The sequence below is a fragment of the Triticum urartu genome, chromosome 5A, assembly GCF_056163025.1.
Source record: "Triticum urartu cultivar PI428250 chromosome 5A, HENAU_Tu73, whole genome shotgun sequence".
Taxonomy (NCBI): domain Eukaryota; kingdom Viridiplantae; phylum Streptophyta; class Magnoliopsida; order Poales; family Poaceae; genus Triticum; species Triticum urartu.
The window spans coordinates 509,023,833-509,049,344 of NC_141877.1; the positions used below are offsets into that span (position 1 = coordinate 509,023,833).

General features: G+C 47.2%; 1 protein-coding gene across 1 annotated transcript; it reads left to right on the forward strand.

Moving 5' to 3' along the window:
• The first annotated feature begins 8,349 nt into the window (after positions 1 to 8,349).
• LOC125556485 (acyl transferase 1-like) lies at positions 8,350 to 10,683 on the forward strand. The gene is made up of 2 exons (XM_048719213.2): positions 8,350 to 8,801; positions 9,763 to 10,683. The coding sequence occupies exons 1-2, from the start codon at positions 8,364 to 8,366 to the stop codon at positions 10,681 to 10,683; spliced, it is 1,359 nt and encodes a 452-aa protein (XP_048575170.1). The 5' UTR covers positions 8,350 to 8,363.
• The last annotated feature ends 14,829 nt before the right edge of the window (positions 10,684 to 25,512 follow it).

Below are 25,512 nucleotides of genomic sequence, written 5' to 3' on the forward strand. Positions count from 1 at the left end.
ATCAACCCCGTTCTCTTGAACGCTTCCACTTAGCGATCTACAAGGGTATGTGGATGCACTCTCCTTCCCCTCGTTGCTGGTCTCTCCATAGATAGATCTTGGTGACACGTAGGAAAATTTTGAATTTCTGCTACGTTCCCCAACAGTGGCATCATGAGCTAGGTCTATTGTGTAGATTCTATGCACGAGTAGAACACAAAGTAGTTGTGGGCGTTGATTTTGTTCAATATGCTTGCCGTTACTAGTCTTATCTTGATTCGGCGGCATCGTGGGATGAAGCGGCCCGGACCGACCTTACACGTACTCTTACGTGAGACTGGTTCCACCGACTGACATGCACTAGTTGCATAAGGTGGTTAGCGGGTGTCTGTCTCTCCCACTTTAGTCGGATCGGATTCGATGAAAAGGGTCCTTATGACGGGTAAATAGCAATTGGCATATCACGTTGTGGTTTTGCGTAGGTAAGAAACGTTCTTGCTAGAAACCCATAGCAGCCACGTAAAACATGCAAACAACAATTAGAGGACGTCTAACTTGTTTTTGCAGGGTATGCTATATGATGTGATATGGCCAAAGGATGTGATGAATGATATATGTGATGTATGAGATGATCATGTTCTTGTAATAGGAATCACGACTTGCATGTCGATGAGTATGACAACCGGCAGGAGCCATAGGAGTTGTCTTAATTTATTTATGACCTACGTGTCGACATAAACGTCATGTAATTACTTTACTTTATTGCTAACCGTTAGCTGTAGTAGTAGAAGTAATAGATGACGTGACAACTTCATGGAGACACGATGATGGAGATCATGGTGTCATGCCGGTGACAAGATGATCATGGAGCCCCAAGATGGAGATCAAAGGAGCTATATGATATTGGCCATATCATGTCACTATTATTTGATTGCATGTGATGTTTATCATGTTTATACATCTTGTTTACTTAGAACGACGGTAGTAAATAAGATGATCCCTCATTAAAATTTCAAGAAAGTGTTCCCCCTAACTGTGCACCGTTGCGACAGTTCGTTGTTTCGAAGCACCACGTGATGATCGGGTGTTAGATTCTTACGTTCACATACAATGGGTGTAAGACAGATTTACACACGCAAAACACTTAGGTTGACTTGACGAGCCTAGCATGTGTACAGACATGGCCTCGGAACACAGAAGACCGAAAGGTCGAGCATGAGTCGTATGGTAGATACGATCAACATGAAGATGTTCACCGATGTTGACTAGTCCGTCTCACGTGATGATCGGACACGGCCTAGTTGACTCGGATCATGTAATCACTTAGATGACTAGAGGGATGTCTATCTGAGTGGGAGTTCATAAGATGAACTTAATTATCCTGAACATAGTCAAAAGGTCTTCGCAAATTATGTTGTAGCTCGCGCTTCAGTTCTACTGTTTAGATATGTTCCTAGAGAAATTTAGTTGAAAGTTGATAGTAGAAATTATGCGGACTAGGTCCGTAAACTGAGGATTGTCCTCATTGCTTCATAGAAGGCTTATGTCCTTAATGCATCGCTCAGTGTGCTGAACCTCGTACATTGTCTGTGGATGTTGCGAACATCTGACATACACATTTTGATAACTACATGATAGTTCAGTTAAACGGTTTAGAATTGAGGCACCGAAGACGGTTTTGAAACGTCGCGAAACATATAAGATGTTTCGAGGGCTGAAATTGGGATTTCAGGCTCGTGCCCACGTCAAGAGGTATAAGACCTTCGACGATTTTTCTTAGCCTGCAAACTAAGGAGAAAAGCTCAATTGTTGAGCTTGTGCTCAGATTGTCTGAGTACAACAATCATTTGAATCGAGTGGGAGTTGATCTTCCAAATGAGATAGTGATGTTTCTCCGAAGTCATTACCACCAAGCTGCTAGAGCTTCGTGATGAACTATAATGTATCGGGGACATATATGATGATCCTTGAGATATTCGCGATGTTTGACACCACAAAAGTAGAAATCAAGAAGGAGCATCAATTGTTGATGGTTGGTGAAACCACTAGTTTCAAGAAGGGCAAGGGCGCGAAGGGATACTTCATGAAACGGCAATTCAGCTGCTGCTCTAGTGAAGAAACCCAAGGTTGAACCCAAACCCGAGACTGAGTGCTTCTGTAATAAGGGGAACAACCACTGGAGCAGAATTACCCTAGATACTTGGTAGATGAGAAGGCTGGCAAGGTCGATAGAAGTATATTGGATATACATTGTGTTAATATGTACTTTACTAGTACTCCTAGTAGCACCAGGGTATTAGATACCGGTTCGGTTGCTAAGTGTTAGTAACTCGAAATAAAAGCTATGGAATAAACGGAGACTAGCTAAAGGTGAGCTGACGATATGTGTTGGAAGTGTTTCCAAGGTCGATATGATCAAGCATCGCACGCTCCCTCTACCATCGAGATTGGTATTAAAACCTAAATAATTGTTATTTGGTGTTTGCGTTGAGCATAGACATGATTGGATTATGTCTATCGCAATACGGTTATTCATTTAAGGGGAATAATGGTTACTCTGTTTATTTGAATAATACCTTCAATGGTCTTACACCTAAAATGAATGGTTTATTGAATCTCGATCGTAGTGATACACATGTTCATGCCAAAAGATAGTAATGATAGTACCACCTACTTGTGGCACTGCCACGTAAGTCATATCGGTATAAAACGCATGAAGAAGCTCCATGTTGATGGATCTTTGGGCTCACTCGTTTTTGAAAAGTTTGAGACATGCAAACCATGTCTATTGGTGTATATGCATGAAGAAACTCCATGCAAATGGACCGTTTGGACTCACTTGATTTTGAATCACTTGAGACATGCAAATCATACCACATGGGCAAGATGACTGAAAGCCTCGTTTTCAGTAAAATGAAACTAGAAAGCAACTTGTTGGAAGTAATACATTTTGATGTGTGCAGTCCAATGAGTGCTGAGGCATGTAGTGGATATCGTTATGTTCTTACTTCACAGATGATTTGAGTAGATGTTGAGTATATTTACTTGATGAATCACGAGTCTGAATTATTGAAAGGTTCAAGTAATTTCAGTGTGAAGTTGAAAGATCGTCGTGACAAGAGGATAAAAGATCTATGATATGATCATAGAGATGAATATCTGAATTACGAGTTTGGCACAGAATTAAGACATTGTGGAAATTGTTTCACAACTAATACAGCCTGGAACACCATAGTGTGATGGTGTGTCCGAACATCATAACTGCACCCTATTGGATATGATGCATACCATGATGTCTCTTATCGAATTACCACGATAGTTTATGGGTTAGGCATTAGAGACAACCACATTCACTTTAAATAGGGCACCACGTAATTCCGATGAGATGACACCGTATGAACTATGGTTTAGAGAAACCTAAGCTGTCGTTTCTTAAAAGTTTGGGGCTGCGACGCTTATGTGAAAAAGTTTCAGGCTGATAAGCTCGAACCCAAAGCGGATAAATGCATCTTCATAGGACACCCAAAACAGTTGGGTATACCTCCTATCTCAGATCCGAAAGCGATAAGGGATTGTTTCTAGAATCGGGTCCTTTATCGAGGAAAAGTCTCTCTCGAAAGAATTGAGTGGGAGGATGGTGGAGACTTGATGAGGTTATTGAACCGTCACTTCAACTAGTGTATAGCAGGGCACAAAGAGTTGTTCCTGTGGCACCTACACCAATTGAAGTGGAAGCTTATGATATCGATCATGAGACTTCGGATCAAGTCACTCCCAAACCTCGTAGGATGACAAGGATACGTACTACTTCAGAGTGGTACGTAATCCTGTCTTGGAAGTCATGTTGCTAGACAACAATGAACCTACGAGTTATGGAGAAGCGATGGTGGGCCTGGATTCCGATAAATGGCTCGAGGCCATAAAATCTGAGAGAGGATCCATGTATGAAAACAAAGTGTAGACTTTGGCGGAACAGCTCGATGGTCGTAAGGCTGTTGAGTACAGATGGATTTTGAAAGGAAGACGGACAATGATGGTAAGCATCACCATTAAGAAAGCTCGACTTGTCGTTAAGAAGTTTCCCGACAAGTTCAAGGAGTTGACTACGATGAGACTTTCTCACTCGTAGCGATGCTAAGAGTCCGTTGGAATTATATTAGCGATTACTGCATTATTTATGAAATCTTGCAGATAGGATGTCAAAACATTGTTTGCTCGACGTTTTTTGAGGAAAGGTTGTATGTGATACAAACCGGAAGGTTTTGTCAATCCTGAAAGATGCTAATAAGTATGCAAAGGTCCAGTAATCCTTCTAGGGACTGGAGTAAGCATCTCGGAGTTGGAATGTATGCTTTGATGATGATCAAAGATTTTGGGTTTATACAAAGTTTATGAGAAACTTGTATTTCCAAAGAAGTGAGTGGGAGCACTATAGAATTTCTGATGAATATATGTTGTTGACATATTGTTGATCAGAAATTACGTAGAATTTCTGGAAAGCATATAGGGTTATTTGGAAAGTGTTTTTCAATGGAAAGCCTGGATTAAGCTACTTGAACATTGAGCATCAAGATCTATAAGGATAGATCAAAACGCTTAATGGTACTTTCAAATGAGCACATACCTTGACATGATCTTGAAGGTGTTCAAGATGGACCAGTCAAAGAAGGAGTTCTTGCCTGAGTTGTAAGGTATGAAGTTAAGACTTAAAGCTCGACCATGACAGAAGAGAGAGAAAGGACGAAGGTCGTCCCCTATGCTTAAGACATAGGCTCGACAGTATGCTATGCTGTGTACCGCACCTGAAGTGTGCCTTGCCATGAGTCAGTCAAGGGGTACAAGAGTGATCCAAGAATGGATCACAGGACAGCGGTCAAAGTTATCCTTAGTAACTAGTGGACTAAGGAATTTTCTCGATTATGGAGGTGGTAAAAGAGTTCGTCGTAAAGGGTTACGCCGATGCAAACTTTGACACCAATCCAGATTATTCTGAGTAGTAAACTGGATTCGTGTAGTAGAACAGTTATTTGGAATAGCTCCAAATGTAGCGTAGTGGTTGCATCTACAAGATGACATAAGAAATTTGCGAAGTACATACGGATCTGAATGTTGCAGACCCGTTGACTAAAACATCTCTCACAAGCAAAACATGATCAAACCCAGAACTCATTGAGTCTTAATCACATGATGATGTGAACTAGTTTAGTGACACTAGTAAACTCTTTGGATGTTGGTCACATGGCGATGTGACCTGTGAGTGTTAATCACATGACGATGTGAACTAGATTATTGACTCTAGTGCAAGTGGGAGACTGGTGGAAATATGCCCTAGAGGCAATAATAAATTGGTTATTATTATATTTCCTTGTTCATGATAATCGTTTATTATCCATGCTAGAATTGTATTGATAGGAAACTCAGATACATGTGTGGATACATAGACAACACTATGTCCCTAGTAAGCCTCTAGTTGACTAGCTCGTTGATCAATAGATGGTTACGGTTTCCTGACCATGGACATTGGATGTCGTTGATAACGGGATCACATCATTAGGAGAATGATGTGATGGACAAGACCCAATCCTAAGCATAGCATAAGATCGGGTAGTTCGTATGCTAAAGCTTTTCTAATGTCACGTATCATTTCCTTAGACCATGAGATTGTGCAACTCCCGGATATTGTAGGAGTGCTTTGGGTGTGCCAAACGTCACAACGTAACTGGGTGGCTATAAAGGTACACTACAGGTATCTCCGAAAGTGTCTGTTGGGTTGGCACGAATCGAGACTGGGATTTGTCACTCCGTGTAAACGAAGAGGTATCTCTGGGCCCACTCGGTAAGACATCATCATAATATGCACAATGTGATCAAGGAGTTGATCATGGGATGATGTGTTACGGAACAAGTAAAGAGACTTGCCGGTAACGAGATTGAACAAGGTATCGGGATACCGACGATCGAATCTCGGGCAAGTACAATGCCGCTAGACAAAGGGAATTGTATACGGGATTGATTAAGTCCTTGACATCGTGGTTCATCCGATGAGATCATCGTGGAACATGTGGGAGCCAACATGGGTATCCAGATCCCGCTGTTGGTTATTGACCGGAGAACGTCTCGGTCATGTATGCATGTCTCCCGAACCCGTAGGGTCTACACACTTAAGGTTCGATGACGCTAGGGTTATAAAGGAAGTTTGTATGTGGTTACCGAAGGTAGTTCGGAGTCCCGGATGAGATCCCGGACGTCACGAGGAGTTCCGGAATGGTCCGGAGGTAAAGATTGATATATTGGACGAAGGGTTTTGGAGTCCGGGAGTGTTCCGGAGGTACCGGGTGATGACCAGCATGAGCGAAAGGTGTTTCGGAAGCCCCGGCAAGTGTTGGGGGGCTTCATGGGCCAAGGGAAGGGGGCAAACCAGCCCACTAAGGGGCTGTGCGCCCCCCTCACCTAATCCCACGTGACCAGGGGGTTTGGGGCGCCCTATCTAGGGTTCCCACCTCCTGGCTTGGGGGCCAAGTCACCCAAGGGGGAGATCCCATCTGCCCTGGCCGCCGCCCCCCCTAGGGGAAACCCTAGGGCGCCTCCCCCTCCCCCTTGCCCCTATATATAGTGGAGGTTTTGGGGCTGCCCAACACACGAGATGAGTTCCTCTCCCCGTTGGTGCAGCCCTACCTCTCTTTCTCCTCGTCTCCCGTGGTGCTTGGCGAAGCCCTGCAGGATTGCCACGCTCCTCCACCACCACCACGCCGTTGTGCTGCTGCTGGATGGAGTCTTCCTCAACCTCTCCCTCTCTCCTTGCTGGATCAAGGCATGGGAGATGTCACCGGGCTGTACGTGTGTTGAACGCGGAGGTGCCGTCCGTTCGGCACTAGGATCTCTGGTGATTTGGATCACGACGAGTACGACTCCATCAACCCCGTTCTCTTGAACGCTTCCGCTTAGCGATCTACAAGGGTATGTAGATGCACTCTCCTTCCCCTCATTGCTGGTCTCTCCATAGATAAATCTTGGTGACACGTAGGAAAATTTTGAATTTCTGCTACGTTCCCCAACAAAAAATGCCAACAAAAGACCAAATGGCAACAAGATTGCAAAAGAGAGGAAGAGGAGAGGAGCATGTGGTGGCACTTACGAAGTAGGGCTTGTGTCCATGATTGAGACCAAGAAAGCCTTGGCACCCGAACGCAACAAAGAAAATGTGGCTAGATGGAATGAGCTCAAGTTGTTGGAGGACGAGAAATGGAGGTCAAAGTTGGCGGCTGAAGAGAGGAAGTTGAAGGTGAAGGAGCGTAGGCTTGCACTCGAGGAGTACAGGCTTGTGAAAAAGAGAAGGCCGAAGAAGGTGCTATCATGTTCATAAAGCCAATCACAATGGATTGCACGGTAAAAAAGTTTTGAGAGCTCACTAGCTCGTTGAGAGATCTTGACCCAAACGGAGGTCTTTTTTTGGAATGATGGTGGTAGCCGTGTGGATGCTCGTGGTGGCCGTGGACATCGGGGTGGTGGCCGTGTGGATGGGGGTTGTGGCCATGGAGATGGTGATGGACAAGGAGGAGATGGTGGTGGTGGTGTAGGTGGTGGTGGACTTGGAGGTAGTGATGATGAAGATTTGTGCATGTTGAATTTGAATCATTTGAATTAGTGAAATAACATGTTGTCTGGAATGTATGCGGCTAGGCTAAAAGAATTGAGGGAGGAAATATCCTCCTTCAAATATCAGGGATCGGTTAGGTTCGACCATCGATAGAGAAACAAAATTATCCTTCATTGAAGATACTTGACTGTATCCTCCTCTAAATTATAGGGGATCGATCAAAGATGCTCTAAGAACATACTTTTTTCGTTTCATATTAAGTGTCACTCAAACACATGTGTCTAGGTAAAAGAAATTAATTACTCTTGTTTAGTTTGATTTGATGAGCCGAAACAAGATGGCCTAGGTCAACATCACTGGGAGAGCGATGAGAAGACCGCGCAGTGGCCGGCGATGAACGGACCAAAGTTGGCGTGCTGTCGTGTACGCAGGCATCGCCGCGCCGGCACGACTTGATTCTCGAGAGCCCCGTACGAGAATCCAATCAGGTCAAACAACTTCACCTGCAGGTCGGCCGGCGCGACTTGATGATTCCCGTTCGTTCAAAGAGTTACGGCACTTCAACTCTGTACGCCCCGATCTACTCTTTCTTATCCTGCCATCCTTGAACCACTCGCCGTCGCCGTCGCTATCGCCACCGCCATGACTTCACCACTTCATCACCAGGTGAATGTGGCTATATATGCATGTATCCCCATCGCTCATGTCAAACAACAGCAACGAGTCGCCTTCCAGCCTTGCTGCCTCTCAAGTGCTAGCTACTCTCCCGCACACACTCAGCCGTGCCATGGTGACCTTCGCGGCGCGCCGGAGCGAGCCCGAGCTGGTGCGCCCGGCGCGGCCGACGCCGGCCGAAACCAAGGCCCTCTCCGACCTCGACGACCAGTGGTCGCTGCGGTTCTACGAGTCCATCGTCGGCTTCTTCCGCGGCCCGCCGGGAGAGAGCACCACGCCGGGCAAAGTGGCCAAGGGCATCAAGGCGGCCGTGGCGGGGGCTCTCGTGTACTACTACCCCATGGCCGGACGCCTGAGGAAGCTCCCCGACGGCAACAAGCTGGTGGTGGACTGCACGGGGGAAGGGGTGATGTTCGTGGAGGCCACAGCGGACGTGCGGCTGGAGGACCTCGGGCAGCCGCTGGTGCCGCCGTACCCGTGTGTCGAGGAGTTCTTGGGCGACGCCGGCAACACGAGAGATGTCATTGGCAAGCCTCTGCTCTTCCTGCAGGTAGCCAATCTTTCTTAACTGTACTTTGTTTCATTCTTTTTTATAGCTTATATGGGCGGTAATAAATCTTAGAATAATGGTACATCTACAAAGGTTTACTTAAAGATTTTATGTACAAACTGATGTGCAGGATTAGAATTGATAATAGAGGGATGAGGGCTCGGGCTCACCCCCACTTAAAAGGGCTTTGCCACATCTACGTAGGTATTCTATGCAAGGTTACTTAAGAGCTGATTTGGCATGCATTGATTGGAAGAGAAAATTGCACAGGCCCCACCCCCTGAAAATCAGGGAGGGGAGGGGGGGGGGGGGGAGGGTGGAGATAATTAGTTTGGAAGGTTAAGTAACCTTTGTAATTGGTCTTCGTAGGTCTAGTATTATTATGGGTCTTTTTCACCGGGTACAAGTTTCCAGAAAGTGAAAAGGTTGCTAGGAAATTCCAACTTACCATGGAGGAAAAGAAGTTGCTAGCGAGCTAGCTAGGGAGGTTTTGTTCCTTACGTACGTTTTCCATTCTAGTACTAGTGCATTGTTCCCTGGTTTATGTAAACTTTTATCATTCTCAAATTATTAACTAATTATTTTATATTTATGTTATGTTTAGATATTTAGTGTTGTATCTAAACTTAATTAATGATTGTACATATAATTTGATGGTAGTTTGCAAATATGAACTGATTTTTGCTGTAGTGAAATGTTTGCAAATATGAACTAAGATGGATCTAATATTTATATTATTTGCTGAGATCACACAAAATCAAAACAATTTGCGTTTTGACACTCAAATCTGATCAGCACCAGTACAAATAGAAAGTGTACTAATATAGAAAAGGGGAATGGCTAGTATGTTATCACCTTAATCAATTAATTCCATTACTACTAGAATTTCTAATTATATGTCTTATTGGGATATCATGCTACCATTCATGACTTCACCATATATGCATCATTTGTTTTGCAGGTGACACAACTCAAATGTGGAGGATTTGTCATTGGGCTTCACATGTGTCATTGCATTGCTGATGGTTTTGGCACCCTCCAATTTATAAAATCTATAGCTGATTTCGCATGTGGTGAACTTATCCCAACCACTTTGCCCGTGTGGAAAAGAGATATTTTCACAGCACGCATCCCACCCTCCGTCTCACATGTCTATCCGGCTTATAAACCATTTCTTCTTGGGTTAGACTGCAGAGGAGATGATGTGATGCTATCAACTCCACCAGAAACTATGGAAATGCAATATATATTCTTTGGACCAAAAGAGATAGATATTTTAAGAAGCCATATTCCAGGACATCTCTCCAAATCTACAACAACATTCGAACTGATTACTGCCGTCATGTGGCAATGCCGCACATTGGCATTAGGTTACGAATCTAATCAGAGAGTACGTGTCATGTTTGCTTTAAATGCACGTGGTAGAAGCATTAATGGGGAAAGCGTTGCCGTCCCACATGGTTACTATGGAAATGCACATTTCTCTCCCGTGGTTGAGGTCACAGTTGATGAGTTGTCTACAAAGCCGTTGGCTCATATACTTGAGCTAATGCGTAAAGTCAAGATGGACACCACGAAGGATTGTGTGAAGTCAATGGTGGATTTGATGGCATTATGGAGAGAGTGGTCACCGTTCTGCATGGACAGAACATACGAGGTTAGTGATACAAAGTGGGTTGGAGGCAATACCCTACAATTTGGGAAAGCTGAGCTGGTTGCTGCTGGTACACCACATGCAGGGGATTTCACTTCAAAGTTGATAAGCTATCATACAAAGTGCAAGAATCAAGACGGTGAAGACTCAATGGTGGTATCAATCTTATTGCCAAAATTGGCAATGGAGAAGTTCACAAAGGAGATGGCAATTTGGTTGAAGAAATAAAATGGATATGTAGAAAATATAATTAGTCTGTTTTACTTTGTAATTTTGTGAAGATTTAGCGTTAAGGTTGAAAAACATCGACCAAAAGTTGGTCGTGTACTACCATTAAACCACATAGGAAGGTAGACATCATACCACTTGTCGTATCATTGATGTATTGCCATATCATTGATGTATTGTCACATATGATAATTTTCATGTTTGTGCAAGAAAATATTAACTATAATGTTTATCTTTGGTACATTATTTCTTGAGACTCATGAGAAATGACTGAAAAGTTATTTTTCTCTATTTTGAGACCGCAAAACTGGTGAGGTACGCATGATTTGTTACGGACTTGCCCGGGTCATGCTTTTGTACCTAATACTCAATTCTACATACGCACTTCATGACACCTCAAATTTATTGGTTCTTAGTTAAAAAATGAAAGATCAAACAACACTATGCCACTTGCTTCTATAAGAAAAGTAATAGACAGTCAATGTAAATAAGTTAGCCTCGATCACCATACCGAATGAATGATGAATCATTCTACATAACATGTGTGATGAATCCGCTTTGTGGGATAATATGCACTTCTAGGCAAGCCAGACTTATTTATTTTTGCGACATATTTTAACGAATCTAGTAAATAAATAGCTAGTTTCACTAAAATATTTAGTTTGAACGCTAATAGGAGTGTCTTCGGTGTCACACATTATCCAGAATTAGAGCTAGCTAGCTAAAACATATATAATGGACTAAGTGTGTGAAGGAAATATGCCCTAGAGGCAATAATAAAGTTGTTATTTATATTTCCTTATATCATGATAAATGTTTATTATTCATGCTAGAATTATATTAACCGAAAACTTAGTACATGTGTGAATACATAGATAAAACAGAGTGTCCCTATTATGCCTCTACTTGATTAGGTCATTAATCAAAGATGCTTAAGTTTCCTGACCATAGACATGTGTTGTCATTTGATGAACGGGATCACATCATTAGAGAATGATGTGATGGACAAGACCCATCTGTTAGCTTAGCATTATGATCGTTTAGTTTTATTGCTATTGCTTTCTTCATGACTTATTCACATTCCTCTGACTATGAGATTATGCAACTCCAAAATACCGGAGGAACACTTTGTGTGCTATCAAACGTCACAACGTAACTGGGTGATTATAAAGATGCTCTACAGGTGTCTCTGATGGTGTTTGTTGAGTTGGTATAGACCAAGATTATGATTTGTCACTCCGAGTATCGGAGAGGTATCTCTGGGCCCTCTCGGTAATGCACATCACTATAAAGCCTTGCAAGCAATGTAACTAATGAGTTAGTTACGGGATGATGCATTACGGAACGAGTAAAGAGACTTGCCGGTAACGAGATTGAACTAGGTATGATGATACCGGCGATCGAATCTCGGGCAAGTAACATACCGATGACAAAGGGAATAATGTATGTTGTTATGCGGTTTGACCGATAAAGATCTTCGTAGAATATGTAGGAGCCAATATGAGCATCTAGGTTCCGCTATTGGTTATTGACTGGAGATGTGTCTCGGTCATGTCTACATAGTTCTCGAACCCGAAGGGTCCGCACGCTTAATGTTCAATCACGATTTGTATTATAAGTTATGTGATTTGATGACTGAAGTTTGTTCGGATCCTGGATGAGATCACGAACATGACGAGGAGTCTCGAAATGGTCGAGAGGTAAAGATTGATATACTGGAAGGTTATATACGGACACCGGAATGGTTCCGGCAAGGTTCGGGGATTTTTCAGAGTACCGGGAGGCTACCGGAACCCCCAGGGAAAGTTAATGGGCCTAATGGGCCATAGTGGAGGAGAGGAGGCAGGCCACGGGAGGAGGCGCGCGCCCCCTTTCCCCAATCCGAATTGGACAAGGGGAGGGGCGCGGCCCCCCTCTTTCCTTCTCCCTCTCTCTCCCTTCCCCTTTCCCCCTCTCTGTTGGAAGGAAAGGGGGGGCGAATCCTACTAGGAACGGAGTCCTAGTAGGAATCCCCCCCATGGCGTGCCCCCCTTGGGCCGGCCTCCTCCTCCCTCCCTCCTTTATATACGTGGGCAGGGGGCACCCCAAAGCACAACAGTTGTCTCTTAGACGTGAGTGGTGCCCCCCTCCACAGTTTACCACCTCGGTCATATTGTCGTAGTGCTTAGGCAAAGCCCTGCGCGGATCACATCACCAATACCGTCGTCACGCCTCGTGCTGACGGAACTCCCCCATGACCCTCTACTGGATCAAGAGCTCAAGAGACGTGATTGTGCTAAACGTGTGCTGAACACGGAGGTGCCGTATGTTCGGTACTTGGATCGGTTGGATCGTGAAGTTGTTCGACTACATCAATCGCGTTACTAAACGCTTCCGCTTTCGGTCTATGAGGGTACGTGGACACACTCTCCCGTCTCGTTGCTATGCTTCTCCTAGATAGATCTTGCGTGATCATAGGAAAATTTTGAATTACTGCATTCCCCAACAGTGGCATCCGAGCCAGGTCTATGCGTAGATGTTATATGCACGAGTAGAACACAATGAGTTGTGGGCGATAATAGTCATACTACTTAACACCAACATCTTACTTTGATTCGGCGGTATTGTTGGATGAAGCGGCCCAGACCGACAATACATGACCGCGTTCATGAGACTAGTTCTACCGACGTGCTTCGCACACAGGTGGCTGGCGGGTGTCTGTTTCTCCAACTTCAGTTGAATCGAGTTTGACTACAGCCGGTCGTTGTTGAAGGTTAAAACAACACACTTGACAAAAAATCGTTGTGGTTTTGATGCGTAGGTAAGAACGGTTCTTGCTAGAAGCCCGTAGCAGCCACATAAAACTTTCAACAACAAAGTAGATGACGTCTAACTTGTTTTTGCAGGGCATGTTGTGATGTGATATGGTCAAGACGTGATGAGATATAAATTGTTGCATGAGATGATCATGTTTTGTAAAAGTTATCGGCAACTGGCAGGAGCCTTATGGTTGTCGCTTTATTGTATGAAATGAAATCGCCATGTAATTGCTTTACTTTATCACTAAGCGGTAGCGATAGTCGTGGAAGCAATAGTTGGCGAGACTACAACGATGCTACGATGGAGATCAAGGTATCAAGCCGATGACAATGGAGATCACGACGGTGCTTTGGAGATGGAGATCAAAGGCACAAGATGATGATGGCCATATCATGTCACATATTTTGATTGCATGTGATGTTTATCCTTTATGCATCTTATTTTGCTTAGTACGGCGATAGCATTATAAGATGATCTCTCACTAAATTTCAAGGTATAAGTGTTCCCCCTGAGTATGCACCATTGCTATAGTTCGTCGTGCCGAGACACCACGTGATGATCGGGTGTGATAAGCTCTACATTCACATACAACGGGTGCAAGCCAGTTTTGCACGTGCAGAATACTCGGGTTAAACTTGACGAGCCTAGCATATGCAGATATGGCCTCGAAACACTGACACCGAAAGGTTGAATGTGAATCATATAGTAGATATGATCAACGTAGAGATGTTCACCATTGAAAACTACTCCATCTCATGTGATGATCGGACATGGTTTAGTTGATATGGATCACGTGATCATTTAGATGACTAGAGGGATGTCTATCTAAGTGGCAGTTCTTAAGTAATATGATTAATTTAACTTTAATTTATCATGAACTTCGTACCTGATAGGTTTTGCATGTCTATGTTGTTGTAGATCTATGGCCCGTGCTACCATCCCCTTGAATTTTAATGTGTTCCTAGAGAAAGCTAAGTTGAAAGATGATGGTAGCAACTACACGGACTGTGTCCGTAACTTGAGGATTATCCTCATTGCTGCACAGAAGAATTACGTCCTGGAAGCACCTCTAGGTACAAGACCCGCTACAGGAGCTACTCCGGACATTATGAATGTCTGGCAGAGCAAAGCTGATGACTGATGAAGCTATGTACCTAGGGTAGGGTCATGGATCTGTCCAACATACCCTCCCCAAGGACATCTCTACAAAGAATCAGAAGCAGTCGAAGAGAAACCATCATCAACTCGGACATGAAGATGTGCTCACTCGACCACCTTTAAGACACTCGACCACCTTGAAGACACTCGACCACCAGAAGATGAGAAGCCCTCCACTCTGTAACAGTCAGGACATAAACCGTAGCTTTATGGGCATTTACACCACTTTATTGCAGACGTTACCAGTAACGCCCCTCCTTTATGAGCTTGAACCTTGTGTAACAGAGGGGAGCTGGGGTCCTGGTGTACTCTATATAAGCCGCCCGCCTCCTCTGGGACAAGGGTTCGCACTTTCTGTAGTTCACACACATATATTCAGTCGACCGCCTCTGGGCTCCGAGACGTAGGGTTGTTACTTCCTCCGAGAAGGGCCTGAACTCGTAAACTCGTGTGTACAACTCCTCCATAGCTAGGATCTTGCCTCTACATTCTTACCCCCCTACTCTACTGTCAATCTTAGAACCACGACATTTGGCACCCACCTTGGGGCAGGTGTCTTAGCGACTTGTTGGAGAAGTTGCAATTTTTCCAATCCCTTTCATCATGGTTTCAGGCAGAGGTTTGGCTAAGGGCCGCGAGATCCGTCTCGGCGCGCTCGTGTTTGTCACCGACGACTCCGCTTGGCTTCAGGAGGCACCACTCGACGCCGACGCGCTCCCCGCCCGCGGGGCGACACACTCTCGCGCGTGCGTTCACGCCGTCCTCCTGCGGCAACCGTCGACCCAGTACCAGTCGACTCCAGCGGCTTTCCCCCTCCCTGCGACCCACCGGAGCAAACGCTCCGGTTGGTCGAGGCTTCAGCGATGGGTGAAGCATGCGGTGGCCCACCAGTCGGCCACCCCTCAAGTCGCGGCGATCGAGCCTGACGAAACTCTCTACGGCCTGTTCGATCTGTCGACTGGCTCCGTAGAGACCGCATCCGAGTGCGACAGCAGCGACCCGACGGCGGAAGTTTTGATGGTCAACGGACCACGCAGTCCTCCTGGCTTCAACCGTGAAGACGGAGGCGACGGGAACGGCGATCCGTCGCGCGTTCACGAGGAGTACTACCCCGAACCCCTCTCCTCGCAGCAGAGGGAGGAACTTCGCCGCGGAAACATGGATGCATTGCATACTCCTATGGTTGGAGAAACCCCCAAGGCCCAGGCCTTGGAGCAGGCGCGCTTGGCCAATCTAGCTGAGCGCACTCGACTGGAGAACCTCCAGCGCGCGCTCGACGATCGCCCTCGGCAGCGCGCTCCCGAATCCAATCGACGCCAACCTTTTCCTCCTCCGACTCAGGTATACCGAACCCCGATCCAGAATCTGGCAACTGCCGCCCGGATAGCGGAGTCGATCCAACCCTCCCAGTCAGAAGCTGGTCGAGGCCTGGTGCAGATCCGAGCCTTGCTCCGGGCAGCGGGAGAACAGAATACGATTGTATCTCAGTCGCGGAATAGGATCCACAGCAGATCCGTGATTGCAGACACAGTTCAGTCGGCCCATAGCCCAAGATCGCCTCCGAGGCATGAGGGACGTGGGGATCGACGAGATCAGTACAGAAACCGAGAGCAGTATGATCACCGAGTCGATCGTGATGACCGCCGTCGAGTGCCCATGCCTCCCCCGAGGAGCGGGTCGTACGTGCCTCGACAACATGAAGACAGACGCCCTCACAGTGTTGGGCGAGGTGTTCCAGTCGACCCCAGGGAGCCAGGCTTTGATGCGAGATCTATTCTCGTGCAGGGCTTGGTCGACAGAAACAGAGCTCACCAAGAGGGCCATGACAGAGATCCACAAACTAGCAACAGGGTGCATGTCTCTGGTCCAGAATGCTTCAGCAGAGATATCAGAGCCGCGGTGACTCCCCCCAACTTCAGGTTGGTGTCTGGAGTTAGTAAGTTCACCGGAGAGTCCAAGCCTGACACTTGGCTTGAAGACTACCGAGTGGCTGTCCAGATTGGTGGCGGCAATGATGAAGTGGCCATGAAACACCTTCCTCTGATGTTGGAGGGCTCGGCTAGAGCATGGCTGAATCAGTTAGCGCCTGGCAGCATCTATACTTGGGAAGATCTCGCCCGAGTGTTTGTCAGGACATTCGAGGGCACTTGCAAACGGCCGACAGGTTTGACAGAATTACAGTGTTGTGTTCAGAAGCCGAATGAAACTTTGAGGGATTATATCCAGAGAGGATCACCCTACACCACACGGTAGAATATGTGTCAGATCATCAGGAAATTTGTGCCTTTAAGGAAGGCGTCAGGTATAGGGAGTTGAATATGAAATTCGGCCGGACAGGAAATATGACTCTGGCTCGGATGATGGAAATTGCCACCAAGTATGCCAATGGTGAAGAAAAAGAGCGACTCCGGAGCGGCAAGCACAAAGCAGTCGCCCACGAAGCCGGAGGAGGAAACTCCGGTCGGAAACAGAAGCGCAAGGCCGAGCCAGCTGCTCCGGGTGAAGCCTTGGCTGTGGTTGAAGGAAAGTTCAAGGGGAAGCCCAAAGGGCCATGGAGCCCCAAGAAAGTAAAAGATCGGGATGGGAATGACGTGTTGGATTTGTCGTGCCATATCCACACCACAAAAGATGAAGAAGGCAACTTCATTTACCCGAAGCACACCACTCGGCAGTGTCGCCTCCTAATCCAGCAGTTCCGAGAGAAACAGCCCAAGGAAAAGGAGAAGGAGACAGACAAGGCTGAGGATGAGGGTGAGGATGATGATGGTTATCCCCACGTGAATTCCACTCTGATGATTTTTGCTGATGTTGAGAGCAAAAGTCGATTGAAAGTCATCAACAGGGAAGTGAACATGGTCGCTTCGGTGACACCCAGTTACTTGAAGTGGTCGCAGACTGCCATTACTTTCGACCAGTCTGATCATCCAGCGCACATCGCCACTCCTGGGAGGCAAGCACTAGTGGTCGACCCGGTGGTCGAAGGCACCCGACTGACAAAGTTCCTAATGGACGGTGGCAGTGGCCTGAACATACTGTATGTAGAAACGTTGAAAGGAATGGGCATTCTGATGTCCAGACTCAACGAAAGCCATATGAGTTTCCATGGGGTCATTCCAGGCAAGAAGGCTGCATCCCTCAGTCAAATTGCACTCGACGTGGTTTTCGGTGATTCCAAAAATTACCGCAAAGAGAAGTTGACGTTTGAAGTTGTGGATTTCCAGAGTGCTTATCATGCAATTCTGGGCAGGCCAGCTTATGCACGATTTATGGCTCGACCATGTTACGTGTACCTCAAACTGAAGATGCCTGGTCCCAGAGGAGTGATCACTATCTCTGGTAACCGGAAGAAGGCAAAAGAATGCTTCCAGAAGGGCTCAAAGATCGCCAATGCCCAGATGGCCGTGGTAGAATTGCAAGAATACCAGAAAAATGCAGATCTGAGGGACTTGCTGCGAGCCAAGAAGCCAGCTACAGATTCAGCATTCCAGTCGTCTGGTGAAATGAAGTCGATTCACATTCACCCAACAGATCCCAATGCAGCTCCGACTCACATTTCAACTACACTCGACTCCAAATAGGAAGAAGCGCTCATCCAGTTCCTCCATGAGAACTGGGACATCTTTGCATGGAAGCCTTCTGACATGCCAGGTGTTCCCAGGGGACTGGCTGAGCATCGTTTGCGAGTTGACCCGAAGGTGAAACCAGTCAAAGAGCATCTTCGACGGTCAGCCGTCCAGAAAAGAAAGGCAATCGGCGAAGAGGTGGCTCGGCTTTTGGTAGCTGAGTTTATCCGAGAGATTTACCACTCCGAGTGGTTAGCCAATGTTGTCATGGTCCCAAAGAAAGATGACTCACTTCGCATGTGTATTGATTTCAAGCATATCAATCGGTCCTGCCCGAAAGATCACTTCCCTCTCCCTCACATCGATCAGATAGTCGACTCGACTACGGGGTGCGAGCATTTGTCCTTTTTGGACGCCTACTCCGGGTACCACCAGATCCGTCTGTACGGGCCCGACGAAATAAAGACAGCTTTTATGACCCCGTTTGGGTGCTTCTGTTATGTCACAATGCCATTCGGTTTGAAGAACACCGGAGCCACATTCATGCGGATGATTCAGAAGTGCCTGCTCACTCAGATCAGTCGGAATGTGGAAGCATACATGGATGACATTGTGGTCAAGTCATGTAAAGGTTCCGACCTACTAACTGACCTTGCTAAAACCTTTGCCAACCTCAGAAGGTACAATATCAAGCTCAATCCATCAAAGTGCACGTTTGGAGTTCCAGGCGAAAAGTTACTCGGTTTTCTTGTTTCCGAACAAGGAATCGATGCTAACCCAGAGAAAGTAGGCGCTATACTCCGAATGAAACGCCCTGTGCGTGTGCATGATATCCCGAAGCTTACTGGTTGCTTGGCCGCCCTAAGTCGATTCATTTCTCGCCTCGATGAAAAGGCGCTGCCTCTTTACCGACTGATGAAGAAATCAGACAAGTTCGAGTGGACCCCAGGAGCGGATGTAGCATTTGCAGAGCTAAAAGCCCTGCTTTCCACCCAGCCAGTGCTTGCTGCTCCAATCAGCAAAGAGCCTCTATTGCTTTATATAGCAGCCACTGGACAAGTCGTCAGTACAGTACTTATGGTCGAGCGGGAAGAAGAAGGAAAAGCTTATAAGGTTCAACGCCCAGTTTATTATATTTCTGGAGTCCTGACCCCGTCAAAGCAGAGATATCCTCATTATCAGAAGCTTGTCTATGGGATTTACATGACCACGAAGAAAGTTGCACACTATTTCTTGGATCACTCTGTTACAGTCGTCAGCGACGCTCCATTGTCAGAGATTCTACATAACAGAGATGCAACTGGTCGAGTGGCCAAATGGCTATTGAACTCCTTCCCTTGGATATCAAGTTTGAGGCAAAGAAAGCTATCAAGTCCCAAGCAATAGCAGATTTCCTCGCCGAGTGGATCAAACAGCAACTGCCGACTCAAGTTCACTCTGAGCACTGGACCATGTTCTTTGACGGATCCCAGATGCTGAACGGTTCTGGTGCTAGAGTAGTTCTGGTATCCCCCGAGGAGACAGGCTTAGTTATGTCCTCCAGATTCACTTTGATTCCTCCAACAATGAAGCAGAATATGAAGCACTCCTGTATGGGTTGCGCATGGCCATCTCACTCGGCGTCCGTCGCCTCATGGTCTATGGCGACTCAGATTTGGTAGTTCATCAAGTGATGAAGGAGTGGGACGTCAGAAGCCCAGCCATGACTGGTTACTGCAACGCGGTGAGAAAGCTTGAGAAGAAGTTTGAGGGGTTAGAACTCCACCACATACCCCGACTGAAAAATCAAGCATCCGATAATTTGGCAAAGATAGGTTCCAAGAGAGGAGCCATTCCCAGCAATGTATTTTTGGAGCATATTCACTCGCCGATAGTTCAGGAAGATCCTTTTACTGAAGAGCCCCCGCAACCTAAGAGCGCCACAGATCCGACTGAAGTCGAGGTCCCAGCCATGGTCGACCTGATCATGGAGGTTCTAGCCATTACTCCCGACTGGACGGTTCCCTACATTGCGTACATCCTCAGGAAAGAACTCCCAGAGGATGAAGAAGAGACTCGACAGATCGTCCGTCGATCTAAGGCCTTTACTGTGATAAGAGGGCAGCTGTTCAGGGAAAGCGTGACTGGAGTCGGTCAGAAATGCATAACACCAGAAGAAGGTCGAATGATCCTCAATGACATCCACTCGGGGACCTGTGGTCATCATGCGTCCTCTCGGGCCATCGTGGCTAAAGCATACCAAGCTGGATTCTATTGGCCACAAGCAAATGAAATGGCGAAAGATATAGTCGACAGATGTGAAGGCTGCCAATTTTACTCCGACACGTCTCACAAGCCAGCGTCAGCCCTGAAGACCATCCCCCTACTTTGGCCCTTTGCTATTTGGGGACTGGATATGGTTGGACCACTGAGAACTAGCAGGAGCGGCTTCACTCATGTGCTCGTTGTAGTCGACAAGTTTACCAAATGGATCGAAGCTAAGCCTATCAAGAACCTTGATGCTAGCACCGCTGTCAGTTTTATCAGAGAATTGACATTCAGATATGGAGTCCCACACAGCATCATCACGGACAACGGATCGAACTTCGATTCCAATGAGTTCAGAGCTTTCTGCGCCTCTTAGGGCACTCGAGTCGACTATGCTTCTGTCGCTCACCCGCAGTCGAACGGACAAGCAGAAAGAGCCAATGGCCTAATTCTCAAAGGACTGAAACCCCGACTGATGCGTGATCTCAAACACAGCAGGCGCTTGGGTTGATGAACTTCCGTCAGTTCTGTGGGGATTAAGGACAACTCCTAATCGGTCGACCAGACGAACTCCTTTCTTCTTAGTCTATGGAGCCGAAGCTGTCTTGCCAAGTGACCTGCTCCACAATGCACCCCGAGTTGAGCTCTTCTCCGAAGAGGAAGCAGAGCAGGCCCGGCAAGATTCAGTCGATATCTTAGAGGAGGAAAGAGAGATGGCCTTGATCCGCTCGACCATCTATCAGCAAGACTTGCGTCGATTCCTCGCCAGAAATGTGAGGGGTCGAGCCTTTCAAGAAGGAGACCTAGTTCTTCGAGTGGATCAACAGAAACCACAAAAGCTTGCCCTGACTTGGGAGGGCCCCTTCATCATCACCAAAGTTATCCACAACGGAGCATACCATCTTTACAGTATTGAGCATCAGAAAGACGAGCCACGGGCTTAGAACGCGGAGCTGCTCCGCCCCTTTTATACTTAAGCACTCATTCGAATAAAATGTAATAGGAAACACCTTTGTAATTTGTTTATCAAAGACAAGAGCTTATGGTCCTATCATTCGATTGTTGTGATCTTATTTACTTCTGAAATCCCCCAGTGGGTGGGCTTAGTCGCAATCCGTTTCGCCTAAGTTTGAAAGAAAATCCTACCGAGTGGAGAGCAATCCTCCCACTCGGAGGCTTAGCTGCAGTCCGGTACTCGCCTGAGTTCTCTCACTAGGAGACTTAGCTGCAGTCTAGTACTCGCCTAAGTTTGAAAAAAATCCTACCGAGTGGAGAGCAATCCTCCCACTTGGGGGCTTAGCTGCAGTCCGGTACTCGCCTAAGTTCTCTCACTAGGAGACTTAGCTGCAGTCCAGTACTCGCCTAAGTTTGAAAAAATCCTACCGAGTGGAGAACAATCCTCCCACTCGGGGGCTTAGCTGCAGTCCGGTACTCGCCTAAGTTTGAAAAAATCCTACCAACTGGAGAATAATCCTCCCAATCGGAGGCTTAGCTGCAGTCCAGTACTCGCCTAAGTTCTCTCACTAGAAGACTTAGCTGCAGTCCAGTACTCGCCTAAGTTTGAAAAAATCCTACCGAGTGAAGAGCAATCCTCCCACTCGAGGTCTTGGCTGCAGTCCAGGACTCGCGTAAGTTCTCTCACTAGGAGACTTAGCTGCAGTCCAGTACTCGCCTAAGTTTGAAAAAATCCTACCGAGTGGAGAGCAATCCTCCCACTCGGGGGCTTAGCTACAGTCCAGGACTCGCCTAAGTTCTCTCACTAGGAGACTTAGCTGCAGTCCAGTACTCGCCTAAGTTTGAAAAAATCCTACCGAGTGGAGAGCAATCCTCCCACTCGGGGGCTTAGCTGCAGTCCAGGACTCGCCTAAGTTCTCTCACTAGGAGACTTAGCTGCAGTCCAGTACTCGCCTAAGTTTGAAAAAACCCTACCGAGTGGAGAGCAATCCTCCCACTCGGGGGCTTAGCTGCAGTCCAGTACTCGCCTAAGTTCTCTCACTAAGAGACTTAGCTGCAGTCCAGTACTCGCCTAAGTTTGAAAAAATCCTACCGAGTGGAGAGCAATCCTCCCACTCGGAGGCTTAGCTGCCGTCCAACACTCGCCTAAGTTCTCTCACTAGGAGACTTAGCTGCAGTCCAGCACTCGCCTAAGTTTGAAAAGATCCTACTGAGTGGAGAGCAACCCCCCCACTCGGAGGCTTAGCTGCAGTCCAGCACTCGCCTAAGTTCTCTCACTAGGAGACTTAGCTGCAGTCCTGTACTCGCCTAAGTTTGAAAAAATCCTACCGAGTGGAGAGCAATCCTCCCACTCGGGGGCTTAGTTGCAGTCCGGTACTCGCCTAAGTTCTCTCACTAGGAGACTTAGCTGCAGTCCAGTACTCGCCTGAGTCCGAAACATACCCCTATCCGCAAGGACGACGAGGTGTAGGTCGACTGCAACCTTCTCCTTCTGAGCTACGGCACAAGTACAACGTCCGCTCCATCCCTATCCGCAAGGACGACGAGGTGCAGGTCGACTGCAACCTTCTCCCTCAGAGCTACGACACAAGTACAACGTTCGCTCCATCCCTATCTGCAAGGACGACGAGGTGCAGGTCGACTGCAACCTTCTCCTTCGGAACTACGGCACAAGTACAACGTCCGCTCCATCCTTATCCGCAAGGACGACGAGGTGCAGGTCGACTGCAGCCTTCTCCTTCGGAGCTACGACACAAGTAGAACGTCCGCTCCATCCCTATCCACAAGGACGACGAAGCACAGGTCGACTGGAGCCGCCACCTCAGAGCTGCGTCTCCAGCGCAAAGACTACACCAAGCATTGGGCAAAGTCCATTCGAAGGCAAACACAAGCACATTCGGAGATAAACCAAATTCAGATAAAACCTAAAAGTTCCAAGCAGCAAATCAAAAGTACTCGGGCATCAAGCCTGAAGGAGTTCAACGGTTACAGCAATCACTCGGCATTCTGAGGCAAATTTAAAGCAAATTCAAGTTTCATAAGTTTGTTCACTCGGCCAGAGGAGGGCTGGCAGGCGCCACGAATGAGTCCAGATCGATCCCATCCACGATCCGAGTGGTGGCAGCAATAAAAGTCTCCATGAAGGACTGGAAGTCATGCTTTTTGGTGTTAGCAACTTTGATCGCAGCCAGCTTGTCTTCACGAGCTTCCTTGCAATGGACTCGCACCAAGGACAGCGCCACGTCAGCACCACACCAGGCGGAGGATTTCTTCCATTCTTACACTCGGTCAGGGATCTTGTTCAGTCGAGTCATCAGGGATTCCAGGTCATTCTGAAGCGTCGCCCCCGGCCAAAGCGATGAGTTGATTCAGGAGACTACCTCCTTCAGGCGCGTGAGGTAGCTTGTGGCGCTGGCGATACAGGACTCCAGTCAGAGCACGTTCATTGCAGTTTCGTCGCAGACTGGAGAAGCGATAGGGTCCAGATCCATCTCGACCCTTCCAGTTTCCTCGTCGAAGTCTTGACAGAATTATGCAGCAAAAAATTAGTCAATCGACCGAGCAAGATCTGATCGCAAGCATCAACACAGTCGGATTAAAAGAAATACCTTCCAGCGTGAGATAAAGCTTCTTGGCAAGAGTCCTCAGATAAGCTTCCGTGTCATTCCTCTTGCGGATCGCAGACTCTAGCTTTTCATTCAAGACGACCTTGTCCTTCTTCAGACTGGTCACTTCGCGGTTAGCTTCCTTAAGACAAGATTTCAGTTTGGTCACCTCTCCTTCCAGCGTTCCGATTTAAGCAAGCTTCTGGTCTACGAGAGCAGTTTTATCTTGTGCTGCTTTTTGCGCGGCGGCGAGGTACGAGTCCTTCTTCTCCAGAGCCAACTTCATTTTCTCTGCAAAAGAAACAATCGAATCAAAGAATAGATCAAAGAAATGTATTGAAAGTCAGCCGACAGTCAGTTACCTTCCATACCAGCGGCTTCGTCTTGAGCTTTCTTCAGATTCTGCTGGGCTAATTCCAAGTCGAGGTTGAGTTGCCTCTGCTTATCCTCAAGTTCAGCAAACTTAGAAATAAGAGTGCAAGACTTCTGCAGAAGGCCATAGACGGACCAGTCAATAAGATCAAAGGTTGTTTACTTCCGAGTGAATAAAACCTAAAGAAGTTCGCTTAGACCCCAGCCGACTGCACACAATCAACTGCGGTCTCAGGGGCTACACCCAGCGGGTGCACTTGGTGTGCCCCCGCTGACTAAGACTCAACTCAAAAAGAAAAACTGCTCAGACCCCAGCCGACTGCTAGCAGTCGACTGCGGTCTCGGGGACTAAACCCAGTGGGTGCACTTGGCGTGCCCCCACCGGTTCAGATCCCACTCGCCCAGACCAAGTGGAAGAACGAAACTACTCGACCGGTCCGCCTGAGTCGTGTGTAAGGAGTAAAAAAGAAAGGAAAGAAGAACTCAGACCCCAGTCGACTGCCAGCAGTCGACCGCGGTCTCGGGGGCTACACCCAGTGGGTGCACTTGACGTGCCCCCACCGGTTCTGATCCCACTCGCCCAGACCGAGTAGAAGAGAGAAACTACCAAAATCAACAAAACACCTAGTGGGTGCTCTAATTCGACGCAAACAACAAGAGATTGTGTAGAAGAAGATTTCTCGAGTAACATTTCCTCATAGAGCAAAAACAGTCAGAAAGTCTACTTACCTAGACATTGGCTTGAAGAGCAGCGTTGGCGTCGTAGGCAGCCTGGCTGTTCTCATGCACTGTCTTCACCCGCTCCATCATCATGTCAGCTTGTCGGATGGCTTCCACAACCGCTTCTGACTGGTTGTCCGAGACGGGGTAGCTGGTGAAAAAGTTAGCAGACGACCCAGGTGCGGCGGCTTGGAGCTCCGTGGCATGGAGTTGGACAGCTGAAGGAATCACAGGTGCAGTCGACGGTGCGGGATGCCCACTCGACAATGGTGCAGCGAAGGTCACAGAGGCCATGCCCGCGTATTCAGGTTGACGGACGGGAGGTGTTGTAGTTGGTTCTTGCCGAGCCATCCTGCCAGCTGCTACCTTCTTGCTCTTCCTGGGCTGAAGAGCCACATCTTCATTGTCAT

Bases quoted from the DNA above. Each gene is read 5' to 3' on its own strand.
- LOC125556485 (XM_048719213.2), top strand. From the start codon at position 8,364: ATGGTGACCTTCGCGGCGCGCCGGAGCGAGCCCGAGCTGGTGCGCCCG. The intron at 8,802-9,762 runs GTAGCCAATCTT...TTTGTTTTGCAG, and splicing joins AGCCTCTGCTCTTCCTGCAG to GTGACACAACTCAAATGTGG.